This window comes from Acyrthosiphon pisum, chromosome X (genome assembly GCF_005508785.2).
Source record: "Acyrthosiphon pisum isolate AL4f chromosome X, pea_aphid_22Mar2018_4r6ur, whole genome shotgun sequence".
Classification (NCBI taxonomy): Eukaryota; Metazoa; Arthropoda; class Insecta; order Hemiptera; family Aphididae; genus Acyrthosiphon; species Acyrthosiphon pisum.
The window spans coordinates 115,692,940-115,715,256 of record NC_042493.1 but is presented as its reverse complement, the minus strand read 5'-3'; the positions used below and the strand labels follow the sequence as shown (position 1 = coordinate 115,715,256).

The 22,317-nt window shown below is 28.9% G+C and overlaps 3 protein-coding genes across 3 annotated transcripts; all 3 read left to right on the top strand.

Annotated features, from left to right (window-relative positions):
• The first annotated feature begins 5,200 nt into the window (after positions 1-5,200).
• Positions 5,201-6,234, top strand: LOC100569711. The gene is made up of 3 exons (XM_003241923.4): positions 5,201-5,374; positions 5,442-5,735; positions 5,805-6,234. The coding sequence occupies exons 2-3, from the start codon at positions 5,457-5,459 to the stop codon at positions 5,949-5,951; spliced, it is 426 nt and encodes a 141-aa protein (XP_003241971.1). The 5' UTR covers positions 5,201-5,374; positions 5,442-5,456; the 3' UTR covers positions 5,952-6,234.
• Positions 6,235-9,844: 3,610 nt separating this feature from the next.
• LOC100569624 (protein maelstrom homolog) lies at positions 9,845-14,147 on the top strand. Its single transcript, XM_003241922.4, has 3 exons — positions 9,845-10,066; positions 12,417-13,019; positions 13,092-14,147. Exons 2-3 carry the CDS (start codon positions 12,419-12,421, stop codon positions 13,961-13,963), a joined length of 1,473 nt encoding a protein of 490 aa, XP_003241970.1. The 5' UTR covers positions 9,845-10,066; positions 12,417-12,418; the 3' UTR covers positions 13,964-14,147.
• Positions 14,148-17,813: 3,666 nt separating this feature from the next.
• Positions 17,814-22,302, top strand: LOC103308181. Its single transcript, XM_008181131.3, has 2 exons — positions 17,814-17,995; positions 20,275-22,302. Exon 2 carries the CDS (start codon positions 20,313-20,315, stop codon positions 20,925-20,927), a length of 615 nt encoding a protein of 204 aa, XP_008179353.1. The 5' UTR covers positions 17,814-17,995; positions 20,275-20,312; the 3' UTR covers positions 20,928-22,302.
• Positions 22,303-22,317: the final 15 nt, after the last annotated feature.

Genomic DNA, 22,317 nt, shown 5'->3' with positions numbered 1-22,317 from the left:
TTAAGTGTAATTGAAAACGTTAAGGTGTGTATTACAATTTAGAATAATAGGTATTTTCTTTAAGTTGAAAGATTATTGAAACTTTATTTTCACATGTTTTGAATTAGACTGATGGTGTTACGAACAAAATGAAGTGTTGTGTTTGGGAAGATATACCAGTGAGTTATAACTTCTGGACAAAGGATTAGCCGTCAGTCGAAAGCTAGGTATGTTTTTGATGTGATAAAACGTAAAACTAAAAAGGATTAAAGCATTGAAAAAGTAATTTATTTAGAAATACACATAATAATGAACTATTTATGGTTAAATTATTTTCTCAGTAGGTAGGTTATATAATATATTTTTGACCAAGAATATTATTTTAATATTTTGTTGTATTTAGTTTAATGTTCTTGACAAATTTATGTTATTTTTAATAGTGTTGAAACATGTGTCAAATATTTTGTTGTAGATTATAATAAATAATATATTTTTTATAAAACAGGTTAACTCTTACAGTCTTACATACATCAGGCCACAGTACAAGCTGAGCGAGAAAAAGAATCGATGTTAGATCTTATTTCAGAAAGCAAATTATCTGTTGGATATTATACATTGTAATTAATTGTTTCTAAATTTAATTGGCATATCAAATTATGTATATATATATATATATTTAAATAGGATTCATTTGCTTGTTCTGATATACAAGCCAATGCATGGTATACCATTGCTGAAGTGTTGACGCGGCCTGCAGCAAGTACAATGTACAAGCACTATAGTGGCCTGTCTATCTTATCTCCAACCGCCACTACGGGATGCAAGCAGCTCCGACCGGACCACGATCAACCTTAATTCAATCATTGGGTCCACGTCAGTGTATAATCAACTGCAAACTAGTGCAAACAAGAAAAGAATTTAAAACTATGAACCAACTTTTATGCAAAACAGCCAAATCTGATTTATATAAGGAAAAAGTAAGTAATATGTACAATCGAGTGTACAATAATTTAATGAATAACCTAGTTAGCTTTCTATGTTAATGGTAGCTCTATAGCAGCGTTTCTTAACCTGTGGTATGCAGAAAGCTCGTAGATGGTATCCTGAGAAAATCTCATTTTATAAAAAAAATGGAATGGACTATTATTGGAATTTAGATATGGATTAATTGATGCTTTTAAATTTAAAACAATAAAACTACAGGTATTACAATTTTAATTAAAAATTTTGATCTATCTTTGTCTATATTTGCTAAAAATATGATTTTAATAGAGAGAAATTAACAAAACCTGAGGAAGACAGTCTCAAATGCAGTCTTTGACAATAAGTAACAAAATAATTGACATGATGGGTATCTGATTTGAATCAGTAGTTCACCTTTTGACTGTGATGGAAATTTTGCCAGTACCTACATCTGCAGTTAAAAATCATAGTTATACACCGGTTTCTACTGATGATCAATATATTGAAATTTTTGATGAAAATAGTACATTAGAATGTAAGTACTTTTAATAGTTTTTAAAATTGAATTCGAGATTATTTTATCCATTGTCTTTTTTTTTTAGTTTCTTATTCGGGCCCTAATTATACAAGTTCAGTCATAGAAGTAAGTACTTCACAATCAAAACCTCATAGAGTATTGTATATTTGTACGGTTGGTGATTTGGTTATGATTAGTTATTGTTTTTAAAATACGATATTTTCATTATTTTTCATTACAGGTGGTACTCATTCATGTGGTGCACTGTCTTATCACCAATCATATTATTATCATTTTACACAAATAATCATAATATCTGAATTGCAAATTTACCAATAGGTATAGTGTATACCATAAATCAGTGGGTATTAGGTAACTTCAAACGTTTCAATAATAATATAATAATATAAATTTCAATGCATCTAACCCCGATTTACTTGACCTGTTTGTGAATAAGCTCAAGTCGATTAGGTTAGAACCTTAAACAGATGCTGTGAAGCCAAGTGCCCAAGTTAGAGGAAACAATAATTTACCAAAATATTGCCTATTAAATTTATCTTTCAATTTTTGTGTTTAAATATATTAAGCAATCTACAAATTGTCATTTAGATATTTTATTATGAAATAATATACCTGTTTTAAAAATGTTGAATAGAATGAAAAAGGTTGTATGGATCAAAATAGAGGACAAATTTAACTGCCATTCCATTGAAAATCATCGTACAGCAACTATGTTGAAAAATAAACGCAAACACATTAAGCGTGCCATAAAAAAACCTTGCTGATAACTTATCAGTGATAAGAAAGCATTTTATCAGTGCACTGGAGATGGACCAACAATTATTTCCTGATTCACCTGTGGCTATAACAGTTGGTGAAATGTTACAAACTTTCAAACGAGAATGACAAGGAGAGACCTCAATATATGATTCAGTTTCAACAAATAATATGTGGGAAACTGAACTTCTGGAATAAGGAAATAATGTTTACACAGAAGAAGAAGAAATTGTAATTGTCAGTTATGAAGGTATGTTTAGTAACACACTAATCCACTAAAATCCAGAGTAAAAGTTGTATTTTTATATTTGTACAGCAGAACTTCCATATAACGGTCACCGAAGGGACTGTAAATAATTACAGCTATTTAGAGGGTCCTACAGAGGTAGGATAACACTCGATGGGACCAAAAAAATTGACTGTTACATAGAGGTGACCGAAAACAGAATTTTTATTATATTTATTAATTTGCATTTGATCTAAATGTCAATGATATTTATTAATTTGTAAATAATTCAATCAACTGGAACCATTTGGATGTAATATAATTTGAATTCTTTTATGTTTTTAGATGAGCATGTTACTAAAAAACATAAGGCATTTCAAGATAATATTACAAGTTGCGCATTGTCGGGAAAAACATGAAATAGAAATGGAAAGTTTGTTATTACAAAAAGAAATATTAATGCGTCAAAAAAGAAAATAACAAAATAAGTGACAAACCATCTATTTGTATTTACTAACCAAAGGCTGTAGTTTTGTTTTAAAATGTTTATTTTATTTATTAAGTTAATTAAGAGATTTTATGTATGCATATAAAAAATATATATATTAAGTGACCTACTAGCTCTTAAATCTAGAATTTTCTAAAATATTATGTAACAAATTATTAATAACAATTTTAAAGGTCTGCATATATTGTAGTGGTAATGGTAAAATTATATTGTTTGGTAGCAAATTAAAACTAAAAATTTTAACCAGTAAAATTGCAATTTGCTAATACTATAGTATGTGCGGGCTTTTAGACTTTCAAAATTATTCTTATTTTCACAAAAGAAAAGCCAAATTGTTTACCAAGAAAATTATTTAAAATTCGAACATTGAATTTTTATACAATACTGTACAGTTTTTTTTAAACCTGATCATATTTAGGTTTATAATCAAACATTTTTAGGGATTTTAACAAGTTGTCATTTTCAAACTTTATAAAATAGTTGAAAATGGCTATCTAATGCCAATAGAATACAATGTATTATGTATTTGGATATAAAGTTTCACCAACATTATAATTTTATATTAAATTTAAATAAATATCATGAGGTATTTCTCCTCCTACAATATTTATAATCAATAATTTCCCTAGACTTAATGTAATCAAAATATTTATTTTGTATTTTATATGTAAAACACATTTTTTTTTTTTTTTAAACTGTTCAATAAACATAAGTAATCTAAAATCCAAGATTTTTATCTATTCATTAATGATAAGCTTTATTAAATTGTAACAGACCCTACAGAAATAAACATTAAATTTGTATACTGATCATTTTTAAAGTAACAAATTGATTATGCTTACAACTACAATATTTTTTATCGTAAACAACAAATATGGGGAAACTCCCACTTTTTAAAAGAATATATCAGTACCACAAGGTTTCTATGATTTCATTGGATAACTGTTGACATCTGAATAATGATTAGGACATGTATCTTCTAAATCCATTGTTTTGTAAATTATCATTATTTATTACTTCTTGTTCATTTGTAACATTATACTACTTTAGCACTCAAATTCTATGATTTTTAAAACCTCTGAAAATAAATATGATATTTTTTTAATTTTTAATTATTTAGAACATTATTAATATATTTTTGATCCTAGGACACTTTTGAAAAATTCTTTATATGCAATTAATAATTAGAAGTATTTAGCAGAGTTTTAATTCACCTATTATTTTAAAATCATAACTAATTGCAATAAAAACACAAGGAGGGGGAGGGGTTAAATATCCAAAACCCCCCATGACTACCACACTGTATCAGTATAATATGTTAATAGTTTTGCTAAAAGTTTCACCAACATTATAATTTTATATTAAATTTAAATAAATATGAGGTATTTCTCCTCCTACGATATTTATAATCAATAATTTCCCTCGACTTAATGTAATCAAAATATTAAGTACAATCGATATTTATAATCAATAATTTCCCTCGACCTAATGCAATCAAAATACTAAGTCCAAATGATAAGTTCTTATACAGAGTGACGTGAAGGTGCTTGTTGTGCTCTGGAGTAGACACATCTGAATACAGGCTGTTTCAGGCTCCCTTTTATATTCAGGTCCCTGCTCCCCTTGCCTATCGATACGCTATCTTGTCTCTAACGGATGTGGTCTGTGTGACCATGGACTCAACCCGCGCACTTGCAACATTCCTAATCTATTCTGCGTATTTGCATAATGTACTGCTAGTTAATTTATTATCTACAAATTCGATTATACTAAATCATTCTACTTTTTTATATCTAATATTTGCCATAAATCACTTCCGTCTATTCTACACGATTTGTAAAGTCGTGCTAATCTGTTGCGGTATTATTATTTAAATATCGTTCGCAAATAATTGATTAATTGTAAATTTGTTTATCCTTTTGTTTTGGTTACTATACTCCCCATGGCTATTTGATAATTTATGTTTTGTACAATAGAAAGGGTGAACTATCCACCTTGGCATAGGCGCTAATAGGGGGGGGGGCTTTAGGGGCTAAGCCCCCCAAGAATGTGCATAGCCCCGCCGAACATTTTCTACATTTTGTTTTAAGCTTATTCAATATTATCGAAGTAAGGCTTTAATCCCCCCCCCCCCAAATCCCAAACGCTATTTGCACCTATGCACCTTGGTATAGAAAATTGTGATCTTACAATCATGACAATTCTAATTTGTCATGATTACAATATAGTATAAAATTATTGTTGTGGTAACACTGCAGAGTATTGCTGCTGTAGTGATAGTATTCCGACAGTGATATGGACTTTTGGGATGACGTGTCATTTTTTTCCAGACCTTAAAGCCGGACTTCAACGTCGTTCAACCAACTTGCAATATATTATATTATAACTATCGTGTTATAATTGGGTAATTATTAGAAGATAATATTTTTTATTAAACAATTTCTAATTACTGTTCGATTAAACATTTTAAGAATACAATTTTTGTCATGGCGCACAATGGCAATTATAATGGCCCAAAGCATTCCAGACCAGACGACGACAGTGACGGCATTTCTCTATTGTCTGGTGATGTCAATTCAGTTAATAAAAATGATGATGGCTCAAATACAGATTGTGGTAAGAGTAAAATCGAAGACAGCGATGTACCAACAACCATTACTGACACAGATGAAAACGAAAACGCTAAGAAATTAGCAGCGTTTGACAAGAAAGTATTGCGTACTGAAGTAGTCGATGAGAAGATGGGTTGGCCACCATGTTTATTGGTAAAAATGTTTTTTATCAAAACATATTTGTGGGGAACATGTAATTGATTTATTGATATTTGATTCTAGATTGAATACAATCGGTCGGTCAAAATGTCTCCACGAGAGCTTAAAAACTTGATCTTAAATAAATCTGCTGAATTCATGGCCACGCATGGCAAATCACATATTTCTTCGAAACCCTCAGCCCAATCCAAGACACCACCAAAAAAATGATTACATTTCTAAAACTTATCGATATGTACAACTTAATTTAAGAAAACTATTGTGTTATTTATATGTAACTTTTTTTTATATAAGCTAGAAGGTAGTTGATGCTGTATCACGAATAAAAAAAAAATACATAAATTGATCAATTATACATGTGAGTACTTTACGTTCCAACCCTGATCTTAAAGGGACCGAAGCAACATTATAATTTTATATTAAATTTAAATAAATATCATGAAGTATTTCTCCTCCTACGATATTTATAATCAATCATTTCCCTCAACTTAATGTAATCAAAATATTTATTTTGTATTTTATATGTAAAACACATTTTTTTTTTCAAAAAAGTGTTCAATAAACAAAAGTAATCTAAAATCCCAGATTTTTATCTATTCATTAATGATAAGCTTTATTAAATTGTAACAGACCCTACAGAAATAAACATTAAATTTGTATAAGTACTGATAATTTTTAAAGTAACAATTTGATTATGCTTACAACTAAAATATTTTTTATCGTAAACAACAAATATGGGGAAACTCCCACTTTTTAAAAGAATATATCAGTACCACAAGGATTCTATGGTTTCATTGGATAACTGTTGACATCTGAATAATGATTAGGACATGTATCTTCTAAATCCATTGTTTTGTAAATTATCATTATTTATTACTTCTTGTTCATTTGTAACATTATACCATTTACTTTAGCACTCAAATTCTATGATTTTTAAAACCTCTGAAAATAAATATAATATTTTTTTAATTTTTAATTATTTAGAACATTATTAATATATTTTTGATCCTAGGACACTTTTGAAAAATTCTTTATATGCAATTAATAATTAGAAGTATTTAGCAGAGTTTTAATTCACCTATTATTTTAAAATCATAACTAATTGCAATAAAAACACAAGGAGGGGGAGGGGTTAAATATCCAAAACCCCCCATGGCTACCACACTGTATCAGTATAATATGTTAATAGTTTTGCTGAATAAACTTACTAATAAGTCACAAAATTTAAACCACATTTCTGTTTTTGAAATATCTTCATAAATTCATTATTTTAATATTAATTTCACATAAATGATAAATACATAATATCATAATCGTTAATCACAATAAATTCTGAGCTCACAATATTTCACCACTCTCAATGATATGTTACCTAATATGATATTAGGTAGACACTAATTTGTAAAACAATGGAAAAATAAGATTCATAATGTAGTTAGTTATTAGGACCCAACCATAAATAATGTGATATAAAATGTTATACCTTCTATTTATATTGTTAAGACTAAATTATAATATAAGCCTGCAACCTGCCTAACTTGGATACTGTACACTATTTAGTAATTGTTTGTCTGCGTAATTAAGTCAGTGAACTATCGAATGTTGTTGAACCATTGGAAGACATTTTAGTGTACTGTGGTTCATCATACGTTAATGCTGAACATACAAAACTATTCCAAAAGAGTACGGTACAATTTGTTTACTAGGTATGACGTGTCAACGTCCACCAATATGTTCATCGTCTATATGGAACGTACCTACGATCTACCTACTGTATAATACCAAAAAAAAAGGTTATGGACGTTCGACGCCTCAAACCAACAATGTATCAGAGGGGTTTAATAATAAATTAAAAAACATTGTAAGAGTTAGACACCCAAATATCTATATTCTCATTTGAGTTCTTATAAATGCGTAATATTATGCACCTGAATGCATAGACAAAAAAAAAATGGTTTATAAAGTATATGCCAAAAACGCAAAAAAACAAATCATTATGAGGATAAAATATAACAGCATTGTAATTTAAATTTAAATATGATGATGATATTTTATATTTTTTAAAAGGAATAAGTGATCTAATGATTCTAATGTAAATAATTTTAATGTGATAGGACATAGGTATAATGAGTGACCGAAATATCAAATATAATTAATAATTGTATAAAATATGTATTTGAATTGTAAATATGGCCGACTGAATTTAACTGATGAGTTTTAGGATTTTTTAAAAAGAACAAACGATTTTAATGTATTAAACATTATAGTATTTATGATATTTAATTATGTCTAAATTATTATTATTATTTTGTTTGTGAAATTACATTCAATTACCTTCCGGCTTCCAATTTTGTTTGAGTTGTTTGACAACGACTACAATATTATTCTCTACATTTTATTAATTATATTATTGATTCAGTCTGTCTGTAAGTTGTAATCGATTGTGGACTGTAAGGATTATAAAATATAGAACGGTTATTGTGAATTTAAATATAAAAACTGTTTGCACTTATTGGAGTTTAATTTCATTATTTTACACTTGGAATGAGGCCGTCGTCCTCGCATAATATATTGACAGGTATAAAATATAATACTGACGTGTTACAAAAAGAATTGGAATTTGAAATGAAAACAAAAACAGCCATTCAAATGGCCTAAAGGTAGTCTGTTTCAAAAGAGAATATTATTATAGGTACCTACTAAAGCTTTCGTGGCTGGTTCGCTCACCCCACCAAGAAACTCCTTCAGCTCGTCGTGAATCAATAATCATACACAGAGGTTTCAAATATTCACAACTATAATATTTTAATACTTGTTTACTCCAACCGTTGCAAACGATTTATTTGAAATCGGTGTATACACTCGCCGGTCGGTTTGATCGGCGACCGATGCCCGAAAGCGGTATAATAAAATCGTTCTCTTTTGAAACAGAGACCGTGTCCGGTGCCTTGCAAAATAACTTTCTCCGATTGGCTGTACCGTAAGCGTAGAGTTCACTACAACAGACCACGACTGTATCCCTATAACAGTTTGTAGGACTCTAACCGAGTCCGTAATCTGATCGGACGTTAGACCATGATACACTACGGACGGAGCCATGTCCCGATGTTTGAAGCACAATATAAGCGACGAGTCTCTCGTCGAGACGTGTTATATACGCGCGCATACTCGTCGCATGTTTATGCTAATAACCGCGTCTCCCCGGGAATCGTGAGGGACGGCAGCTAGTGATATGACTCTCTCGCATGCTCTGATAACGCATTTCAATCAGAGACTCGTCGCTAATAATATTATTGCGTCCTCAAAATTGTTTACACGGGCGATGGTTCCATCCATTAGTAAAATAATAATATAATAGAAATAACAAGGATAGAAATATTGTTGCATTTTTCAAAATATAATATTTTGTTCTGGCCACGGACATAGATAACAAACGTAAATAATAATTAACGAACAATAATACGACGGCGCCAAATGTTCTTATCAAGTTACATAAATACATACGTAGTATACACACAGAAAAAAGTCGCGACATACTAGCGCTCCGCCGTGGCTAGGTAACCCGGTTTGGTTACCGTAACCAAGTAGTAGTTGTAGAGGTCGCTAGTAAAACGCGACTTTTTGTCAGAATCTATAAGAACTTTCGGCGCCGCTCAGCACCGCGATCCAATATGCCGAGCCGTCGTGCAACCAGGGGTACGACACTGCGTGTATTGGCAAAATCGGGTGACTGTGGCCTTGGACATGGTCTCCAGGGGGGCGTGGCATATGTTATCATTTAAATAAATCATTTCAACATCATTGTCACAGTCCACAGAATAATAATAATGCCCATTGGCCATTGCCTTGTATTCGTTTTTAAGATTTCGTAACAAAGAGGGATACACGTTGCCAACATTCTATCAGATTACGGATACGGTACAATTTTATAGAGTCCAATACTTCATACCGTAGGGATACGTAAACCCACACAGCTGACCGAGTGTCTATTCTATATTGTTCTGTGGTGCAACCATAGTATCCATAACCGCGGGTTTGGCCAAATCGCACAGCTGTTTAACCTGGTAGTAACGTAAACAGTGGTAACCGGTGTTATCGGTCACGGTATGGGTGTGGAGATTATCAGTTATCGATTGTCATCATAAATTCGTAAAAGCACATTTTCGTACGATCGTACTTCGATTTTCGTTATTGGGTAGTGCCGACGAACAAAGACGTATAATTATTGCATTATTACAATACATCTATTGTTTGGTTCTACAATAGTTGTAGTACATATATTCCATTGAAAGCGGAACTTGTGGAAAGCGGAGGAACGCCAACAGGTTAGATCATTAAAGCATTTATTGCCGTAAACCATTACTGTTTGTTTTCAAGAAGACGTCGCACTCGCGTGTTTCGTCACCGCATTACACACGTACGGCGTAGCAAAAACGTTTTGGCTTTTACGAAAAAAGTTCTTAAGGCTCTGTCAAACAGAACGCGCGTTAAAGCGGTAAATGGCTCGTCGACGTGGTGCATTCACGCGCGTGAATAACGCCGCGTTATACCAAATTACCCAATCGTGCGGCGTGAAAATAACGCTTTCTGTTTGACAGAGCTTTTATTATTTGTGTTTTTCAAACTTAAATTTTTTGAAATTCCGATAACGAAAAAATAAAAACTATTGCACAGCCAAAGTTCTCCTTTTTATGTGGTGAACAATTTCGTTGTCTTAGTTATGACTAGCGTTCTCGGTTCTTTCCTGCACAAAACAGTTTTTGCCATGTTGTACATTTGTAAGACGGAGAGACACATACGGGTGCAACGTCTTCTTAATTTTAGATAAGAATTTATATATTTAGTTTTTTCGGTGTACATTACGCGTCTTGCAATAGGCAAATCCTGCCTTTTGCACTTTGTATGTACATTAAACCTTGTACTAATTGTTGGAAACTGAGAGGGCGTATACATTTAGAGGGTGATCATTACTCATGCACATTCACTACCCTGCAGAATGCTTTGGTAATTTTTATTATAGGTGATTTAACTTCGATTAACAGGAGACCATGAACAAAAATTATTTTGCCTGCATGGGTTTTGTGTATGTTGAGAGAGAAAAGCTAAAATAGTACTCTATAGATTGTCTAATATTATAATACTAATGTTATATGCTGTTCTTGTTTATTACCTAGTATATGATTTATAGATCTTACATAATATCTCATTCAAATGTTTTACTGTTAACATAGTAAATGACAAGTAGGAGTAATCTTAGTTTAATATCTGGAGTTTTTTTTTTTTTTTTTTTAACAGCAAAATATGTTTTTTTGAACATCACATTTTATGTATTATTTTTTTTAAATTAAAACTACATTTTTCTAACAAATAAGATTAGAGTGGGAAACATTAGTAACTACTGTTGAATACTTTAAATATGTAAAAACATTGTAAATAATAATACCTAATATGAATAAAAAAAAATTTTATTTAATAATATTTTAGTGTAAAGGAATTTCAATTTAATGCTAGATGACAAACAATTCACGTTCGATATAATAAAAATCTACTGTATTAATAATGCAGTATCAATAATCTTAAAAGTATCTAAATACTTTGAAAATGTCATTGCGTGTCATAAAATATATTAATTTTAATTTTGAAGTCCCTGCAGATAATATTTTTGATTATAACAAAATAACTAAAAACATTATTTTTTGTTTAAATATCTATTTAGTCTAAATTTGAACTTTGTATCTATAAAAAAAAATTGTATTTCTTAATTTTTAAATTTTAGTTTCAGAATGCACTACTTAAAAGAAAAAACCTTGTATTCAATTTTTAACAAAATACCTAGTCTAAATTAAAGATTTTATCTACATTTTTCAAAATTCTGACTTTTAACACATAAAAATTTAAAATATTATGACTGTGTATTTTCCTTATTTTTTAATTAGTATAATATGAATAACTTATGAAGTAGCTTGTATTAAATTTACAATCTTTTTGGCCAAACAAATAATAATTTGACATTTATAGAAAAAAGCAAAAACAAATCATACCATATTTAGAAAACGCTTATATCAACATTTCAAATATTTATGAATATTTGTTTTTGAATTATCCACAACAAAATAAGAAAATCAATTTTTTGATTTTCCCAATTATTATGAAAAGTTTTAGAAAATCGCGATTTTCTCCGTTAGTTTGAAAATTAAAGTGAATTGATCTCTTATAATATTTATAGGTAGGTTTATTATTGAGGTCATTTAATTAGATGTACAAACAATTTACAATTTTAAAATACCCATAACTCGCTTTAAAATTAAAATATAATAAAAAGCCTCGTAAAAAGCCTTTAAGATGCCCTATATAATAATTTTACCTTTAATTTTTATAAGAGGTCAATTTACTCTAATTTTTAAACTATCGGAGCTAAACGTGTTCTGCTGAACTTAAAATTTGCTGTGTTACACACTTGTAAGACGGAGACACTAAATGTCTGTGAAGCATCATCTTAAAAAATATGAAAATTAATATAACTATTATTTATTATGATTAACATCTTCATAATTTTGCATAACCAATAATATAGTATACTATGTATTTTTAATTAGATATAGATAAAATTAAGAATACAATTCTTAATATACAATTGATCGATTATTTACTAATTTATTCATATTTTTGTCTTAGAAATGGCTCCTAAAAAGAAAGTTTACAATGGATATGCATTATTCATGATGGAGACTCGAGATAAATTATTAAGTCAAGGGATTAAAGTAAGCATGGCTGATATGGCAGTGCATTGCAAAAAAGATTGGGAAAAGATGTCTGATGAGATGAAAGAAAACTATAAGACAAAAGGTAAACAGATGAAAAGTGATGCAAAAGTAGAAAAATATACTTCAATTGGTGAAAAAGTAGAAGATGTAGTAAGACAATCAGATGAAAATAAATCACAAACAGATGCTATGTACGCATATATAGATGTATTGCTTGACATGAAACCAGCCAGTCATTATCTTCCCAAGCAAAAATTTATTCTGATTCATATAAACCCTTATACATGCGAGAAAGAAGGATTTTATTTTCCTGCCGAGATATCCATGGCAGAATTCTCTTTAGAAAAAGGCTTGATACGCATGTTTCATCAGTTAATTGGATTTGATAAAGTTAGAACAAATGCTCCGCGTGCTCCTACGGCAGATATTAACAATCATGCTGCTAACAATCATAAAATTGACGTATTCTCAATGTTTCCCAATAATTATACAGAAGTATTATTAAAAATGATTGGTAAGTATAAATAATAAAAACAATAGAATTTATTTTGTTAAACTAATATTGACATGTATGGTTATTATTTAGGTTTTATCATGAACAAAGAAGTGAATGCAGCTATTCTAAGTGACTTAACATTAGACATGCCACCAGTATATACAGCCCATAAACCTATTGAAAATGAACTTATGATTACTAGTGCAAGTTTATTTAAGTTGTTTGAAAGTGCAGTATATGATGCCGAAAGAAGTGATTTCAATAACATTATTAGAGTGTACCATTTAGATAAACTATTCATGAAACTGAAAAATGCATGTTATAAAGTTAAAAATCCAGGTACACATGATGAAGCTTTACCTTCTGTTGCTTTGGCTACCGATAGTTTATCAAAAGATGTGATAAATACAATAAAAACAATTGGTTGTAATTTTCATGAAAAACTTGAACTTCCTCATGTTTGTAGTAACTATTTTGTATGCAAGTGGATAAACATTTTATCAGCTCATTGTTGTCGCTATATTGACATAGAGCTTGTATCTGGTCAGCATTATGATTTTGATTTATCTAAAACAGACAGTCCAGTCGAAGAACGTTTAGAAAAAATTCAAATTTCTGAATTTGCTGCAAATTATTCCGATAAGGAAATAAATCAACCGAAAACTTTAGGGGCCAATAGTTGGCCAGCACTTGAAGGTACATCAACAAATATTCAGAAACCAATATGGAACAGGCCAGAATGTAAAGAAAGGACAAATAGCAAAACTGTAACAAATGAAGAAGACAAGTTTCCTCCACTTGATGAATCAAAAGATGCTCCTGTAAGAGCAATGAACAGCTGGTGGAAGTTAGGAGGTCATGGCAGGGGTGTTATAAGTCAAGTTAACAGTAATAACCAAAACCAATTGAATGACAACTCAAAGCCACCATCCAGGGGAAGAGGCATTTTAAGAAATAAATAGTATAGACATAATAGTTGATAAATTGTTTATTAATACATTTTTTACCGTAAAAACTTAAATGAAAAAAAATTCTCTTAATTAATTTTTAAGCATAAAAAGTTTAAAAAGTATATAATCATAAATTTCTGTAATTTAAAACGGGTTGTTTTAGTGCAATAAAGATTAAGAAACTCTTGCATAGAAATGTTTTATTAATAAATTAATATTAATCCACGGTTGTGGCGCGAACTAAGTAAAAAAAAAAATAATAACTGCATGACGGTGTAAACTTATTTTGTTTCAATAATTTATTTACTTGGTGAGGAATAAGTTATAATTTAACAGTTCTTCACAGAGTTTGCAATTTTAAATATTTTGATTTAAACAATTGAAATTTAACATTATGTGTTTACAACATGTTTTTTTATAAATTCTTTTAAAACTTTAAAAAATAAAAATAGGTACCTACCACATGTTATTATTTAAATTATTTTTGTTCTATTAATAATTTTACAGTCCAATTTTTATATTATTATTATAGTTTTATTTAAATGGGTAGTAGACAGAAGTACTTAATACAAATTACCCAATTATTTATTTATTTTAAAAATGCAATATATATTCACGTATAGTATATTAGTATATTATATAGAAGCATAGGCATATAGTATACACTCTAGCAATAGTGAAATAAATGATATTTCATATAATATATTTTGAAGTAAATCAATAATCACATAATCGACTGTTTTGTTATTATGAGTACCTACTACCTACTACCTATTGATTGAAAAAAAAACTTACAACTAATATAATTAATTTCCCATTGTCCCTTCAATGTAAATTATAACAAATTTTGTCTTGTTTTAAAACATCTTCAAAACAATTGTAAAAAACAACAGAAATGAATATAAAACAGTTTTTTTATTTAAAATGAAAAAAACCGTTTTTTTTTCCGAACCCTGGTCCTTCGCCACAATTATTTTGTTCGTCACACATAGTTTCTTTTAGGAAATAATTCTTCGCCAAGTAAATAAATTATTGAAAGAAAATAAGTTTACTTAAATTCAATACACTTAGAATTCACTCATGATATCACATCTTTATAGTGCTCAAAGATCTAATATTTTTTTTTACTCGTTCCTTTTTCCACGTAGTTTACGAAGTGTTTTTCTTGTTAAACATTGTTGCAAATCAATTGTATAATATAAAGGTATATAATCTAGAAACATGATGACACTACCTACGTAAGTATGAATTACATTTTTAACAAAATATTTTACACCTAATCTGAGGTGGCCTAAGTGGTAACTTTTATAAAGAGCCCTGATTTCATATAGTTCTAAAAATTAAAATTATCAATTTTTGTCAATAAAAATGGATCTAACTTGTTTTTATGTTTTAAAAAAAATCCCCTTAAATATTAAGCTTAACTAATATTCAAATACTTAAATCCTTCATTATAAAATGGTTACATGATGAATACTTGCAATTTTCAAAACTATAAAATTAATAACTTAATTACCTAACAATTTTTAACTTTTTTCTTATTTAGTGTATGACTAATTTGAATACTATTGTAGTATTGGATCAACTATCATGGCAGATACAAATCAGATTTAATAACCATGAACTATCATTTTGAACAGTTACAATCTCTGTAATCAAATACTATAGCTTTGCCCCACAAATCTCATAAATTAAGATCCCTAAAGAAATAGACTTCTTCAAGATCAAAATCATCTTAATTGCATTGTTGGTGTTACAATATTACTAAATATATTTTAATTTATTATATTAAGCTTAAAATAATATAGTAATAATAAGTTATAGCAGAGGTTCCCAAACTTTTTATTGTACGACCCATTTTGAGAATTTTTTTAAAATTTGGCGACCCACAATACATTGAATGACCTTTTTTTTTTTAAGTATTTAGGTACTTACTAACACTAATTTGTTTCAGTTAAATCGCTTTCTTTTCAATAGGTTTAACTATTAATCTGTTTGATACGGTGCTGTAAACTCGTAATCGTCAATCTCGCAGATAACGATTAACAAAAAACTGTATTTGAACCTTGAACATCAACGAAAAATATGTATTATATCAAATTATAGCGCGACCCACCAAAAATATAATCGCGACCCACAGTTTGGGAACCTCTGAGTTATAGTATTATATACTACTCCATCTCATCTAAAATGAAGTAGAAGTTTAATGAGTAGCATAACTAGGATAATGTGTCAAAAATACTTGACATTTTCATCCATGTTTATTTTTTCATTTTCTATAATTTATATTTTTTTATGGTTGACCGGATGGACATTCGGTCTTGACATCCGGGCCAGTCCACCCCTGGATTTAGCTGATAAAATACAAGCCTAGTTATATTATAATCCATTTTCTTTTTTATATAGTAGGTACTATATATGATAGTTTACTCAATTATAATTATATTAACAAGAAATTAACTATTCAAAATTAAATCTGCACTCATAAACATTACGTCGCTTAAACTGCAACAGTGTGTATCTCAGTTTTTAAATTTTTTCAGGAGACAAAAACAGGTATTGCAAAGTATGATAAAAAATAGTATAATAATAATTATTATATACCTACACTATTACTTACAGTTAAAAAATCATAAAATTTTCCTCGGTAGGAGATACCTTGTTATTTTGTTTAGTGTTTCATTATATAAATATTGAAGATTTTCATACAGTTATTGGCTATAACAAAGATCATGTATGTACCTATTAAACATTACACCGATGAATACAATTTCTACATTTCTACTCAAAAACGTTATTTGAAAAATAAGAATATCTTTTTATATTTTTTATACTAATTAATTTATTGTTGTACATAATTATTATTATAAATTTCAATTGATTATTAAGAAAAATGAAATATTTTCAATTTTAAACTATTATGTTAATTTGTATAATTTTACTTTATTATTAATATTAAATTATAATAATCATAAACATTTTAAAAATAGTCCTCTAAAATAGATCAGTGAATATTAATACAAAATACTGCATGTATAATAATAAGTAATATAAATATTGTATTTATTTAACTTTTAATTTTCTGTCACTGTACATTATTTTTTTCAAAAAAATGATTGGTATTTGATGCGTTCAACTCTAAAAAATTAATTTTATCAATAACTTACAAGGTTGTTATTCTTAAATTTGTATCTAAAATCTATAAATTTTTAAAAATGTTCTCCTACCTTATGTTTTTAATTAATAAACCATTAATATTTGATGATTTATTTTCATTATTGAAATTGTTTTTTTAAAATTTATTTATGATTAATATTGTCTTGTTAGTTGAAAACCATTTGTATTAAATACTACTAAATGATAGATAACTGACCAAATGATTATGTTGTATAAATTATCAGCTAATTATTCAACACTGTAAGGCTTAGAAGATGTGTAGTAAGCTGCAGTTTTCCTATAGAGTAGAAATAAGGTTAGTGACCATTTTCAATCTAGCAAAGAAAATGGGAATAACAACATTTTTTTAATGACTCATTTGAATAGAAATTAAGCAGAGTTGAAATCTTTCATCTCTGTGTTTTGTTTAATTTCCTCATTACACTGTTTGATTTTGATGGATTATTACCAATACAAGATTATTATACACAATCACTCAACACAAATATACATTTTTCCAATTTTCGAAATGTAATGCACAATTTAAAGTTTGGCTTTACCTGACTTTTTGTGATTATTAGTCGCCAAACCTACGTATAGTGTTCTTCTATGGATTTAAAATATTAAACGGTTGGTTAAAATATTACTTGGTTGTCTTAGAAATGTTTTTGTTTAATTTTATTCATTTAATAAATTGAAATTTAATTTAAATGTGATATTTGTAAAATAAATATATCTTGTAATCAAGATATAGAATGGGAGTATATAACCGTAGAAACGGCTGATGAAGTTATGCTGTGTGAAGATGTGGCTGACAGTAAACGTCTAAAAAATTGGAATAGATGGCTTAAAAAAAGAAAACAACAGAATAAATACCTCGGCTTGATGGTAAATGTTTGACCGTATTATGAAATATGAATTTAAAAATAAGTGTTAGAGGTATGTCGTAGACCTACGTCATTGTTAATGAATGAATCTGATAAATTCAGATCAAAAGTCGAATGCAATCGGCTGGTTGATGTAGCACCCAATTTAAAAGTCAGTAATGAATATCACACAGATTTCCCTTATTCTGCCGATAGAGAAATAAAAAGATTTACTAGTGTATAATATACACCAGATGTAATACGTACCTACTGAAAAAGGATTATTGGGCAATAGGAAAGATGCTCGCTTTGATTTTCCAACACCTAATAATTTGTTGATCTATAATGAATTATATACTTTAAAAAGTTTAATACCTTTTGAAAATCCTAAAAAAATAAGCTATTATATTATATAGTATTGTGAAAAATTAATTTTTTTTCTGCAGGCAATTTTAGTCGGTTGATTAATGAAAAAACAAGACGTTAGCAAACAAGAAGTGATAAAAATAGCATAAAGTATAGGCGTGTTGCAATAGGTACTATTGCAGCCGAGTTTTCATTAGATCTTTTCATTACAGGTGGGTTACCTACCTATTTTTAATATAACCAAATCTTGGTTTTTATCTAACCGGTAATCGGTATATTCGGGTCGGTATAGTCGAATTGCACGTATATTGATGTTATAATACAATATTACAAATATATACATAGGTAGATTATTTTAATGCAGAATACCGACACAAAACCTTTAACTACACGGTACCTGAAAAAAATAAATGATATTGAGAAATATATTAACTTCTATGCTCAAAAGCGTATTACCAGACTAAAGTTTTTGAATGCAATTTGTTATTACAACGAAAAATTTTAAAAATTTTAAAAAATTAAAAATATTAATTGACTAAGTATTTAAAAAAAGAATAAACAAAATATAATATTATATATATATAATATTCAGTGTGTCACAGAAGTCCCGTATCACCCTTAGTATCTCCGTGGAAAATCAATATATTTAAATTCAATTTTTTTACAGTAATAAGTATGGAAATTCTGATTGAATAACATGAGATTCGATTTTTTTTTTTCAAAAATTATCAAACATTTTTTTTAGGAGTAAATAAATTTATTAAATTTCCAAGATAGCCATTTTGTTGATCATATTTTTTAAAACAGTTCAAAAACAAAAATATTAAAATTTAATGAAAACCGCCCAAGTTAGGGCTAATTATTATTTTTGATTTTAGCCGAAAAATCAGCGTGATTGTAATAATGAACATATGCGAACCGTATTTTGCTAATGCCGTATGCATAGGTAACACAACTATTATTCTTAGAAATTCACAATAATATTACTGAAAAAAAATTGCATTTAAATATATTGATTTTCCACGGAGAAACTAAGGGCGATACGGGACATCTGGGTTACACTGTTTGTCAGTGGTTTTCAACCTGTGCGTCGCGGCTTCCAGTGGCGTCGTCGGTTATTATCAAGTGAGCCGTGTGAGCATTCAGCAGTAGGAACTAGTTAATTAAATTGTAATAATTTATAGTTTTTGTTATCTTTTTTCCGTGTCCGTGTAGTCTGCGCGTGCGCGAGTGTGCGTGAGGTAGATCGACCGATCGACAGATTTCGTCATTGAATAAAGTTAGATTGAATAATGTAAATTTGTTTATTTTAAATTTGCGTACGGGACCCGTATGTTTGATTTCAAAATCAAAAGGAGCCGTGAACCCAAAAAAGTTGATGACCACTGATATATATATATTATATGTATATACAGACTCCTTGCCGTCATCGCGATCGCACGCATGTGTACAAGCCCGGATTAAGACATTTTGAAGCCCAGGGGCCAAAGTTTTAAAAAAGGCGCGCCTAGGCGGTCCCAGTACGAAAAAAAAAATTATAACAATAGTTTATTATATACATTATGTTTATAATGTATATATTATTTAATATTAGGTACCTGTTATAATAAATATATTTAGATATTAGGTACTAGGCAATAAATAATGTATCATTTTATTTATAAATTATAATGTATAAGCTTTTTTCTTCAATTTTATAAGGTGATTTATGCAGTGTTATAGCCTATAACGAAAAAAGTAGTGGACAAACCTGAGGCCCCTAAATAAATTCAAACTATTGAGGCCCCCTCTGGACCCCCCTTAATCCGGGCTTGCATGTGTAGTCCGTCGCATTGTACAAAGTCAACGTTAAATGTATATCAATAATTATACAGTAATTTTTCACTCACAATACAATGGAACAAAAACTTGATGATCTTATAAAAACTGTTACAGAAATCAAAACATCAAATAATGGAAAAATAATTTCATCTATGAATTCTCATAATGAAAAATTCAACCGACTGGACAAAAGATTTGATGATTTATTTAAAAACTTCTCTATTCTAATGGAGGAAAATCGAAATCTTAAAAAAAAAAATTCAAATATTGAAGAAAGTGTATTATGTATAGAAAATAATAAAACACAAATCCAACATTCTTCATTTGAACACGATATCATCGAAGAGTTAATGGATAGACAAGTTAGATCGAATAATATAATATTATTTAATCTACCTGAAAGTGATAATGAAAATGACTTGGAAAATATTAAATATATTTTTACTGAGCTGAACGAGAATATCGAAAACTTTAAATTTTCACGTCTTGGAAGAACAAAATCCACTACTCATGATAGACCACGGCCCATAAAAATTCATCTTGCAGAGCAGTCAGATGTATTCACTATTCTACGAGCACGAAAAATCTTGAAAAGTTCAACAAAATGGTCGAATATTCACTTTTCTTCAGACAAAACAACAAAGCAGCGAGATGAAATGGCAAATCTCAGAAACACATTGCAAAATCGCAGAGAAAAAGGTGAACAAGATTTAATTATCAGATACGTCGAAGGCATCCCAAAAATCATTAGCATTACAAAAAACTGAAAAATACACCACCCACTAGCTTAAATTTTTACTATCAAAACGCCCGTAGCTTAAATAATACACTGTCGTATTTGAAATCTCAAATCCCGTGTGCATTACACGATGTTTTTATATTCACTGAAACCTGGCTAACAGATAATGTTATGTCATCGGAGTTGGGTTTTCATAATTATGATATATTATACAGATACCTATGATAGGACAACCCAAACAAGCGCATTATCTAGAGGCGGCGGTGTACTTATCGCCGTTCGGAATAATTTTCATTCAAAGCTTATCCTGATTGAAAATAATTGTATAGAATTATTATTTGTACTTTTAAACATTTCTAATCTCGCTATTATATTATTGGTTCTGTGTATATCCCAAATAAATCTAATGAAAATTTATATATAATTCTTATTTCGATTATATCGAATCACTGTATAAAAAATACCATAATGCTATCTTCTTACTGTTTGGCGACTTTGACCTACCATCAGCAAATTTTTCAAACGTATACGCTTATTTTGATGATGATAAATTAGCATTTTTAAATCTCTCTCAATTAAATTGTATAAAAAATAATAAAAACACTATCCCGGATTACGTCTTAGCAAATTCTACTGCTATTGATGTCGATTTATGTATTAATCCAATTATGCCTATTGATCATTGATGTATTTCACCCTCCAATAACTGTTACCATTACACATTATATAACAAATTATCTACCTTGTAACGATTATACGTATAATTGGCGTGCAGGTGATTACATCTCTATTGTAAAATATTTAGGACATATTGAATTTATAGATTATTTTAATGAAAATAGTATCGACAAATGTTTGGATTTATTTTATTATCACATTCGTTATAATATTATGGATCGCTTTATTCCTAAAATTCAAATTTACGAATTCAACTATCCGAAATGGTTTAGTAAGGAAATAAAAATTAATTTAAGACAAAAAAAAATAGCTCATAATATTTATAAATACTCAAACAACATAAAAAATTATCAGACCTTTTCTAATATACGTGCAAAATGTAAACACTTAAGGCATCGTGATTATTCATTGTACATACAAATCTCACAAAACGCGGTTAAATCAAATCCAAAATCATTTTCGTAAATGAAAATAATAAAAATAATCACAAATTACCAAACACTATGTCATACCTAGATAAAGAAGTTAATAATGGTAACGATATTGTAAATTTATTTAAAGAATACTTTTCTAACACATATTTCGCAAATGATATAACTTGCCCACAAATCAATTTAAAAGAAAATAACATCGGAGCTATTAAAACAATCGAATTAAAACAAATAGATATTTTCAACGAACTTTGGAATATTAGTTATAAAACAGCAATTGGTCCTGATGAAATCTCGCCAATTGTTTTT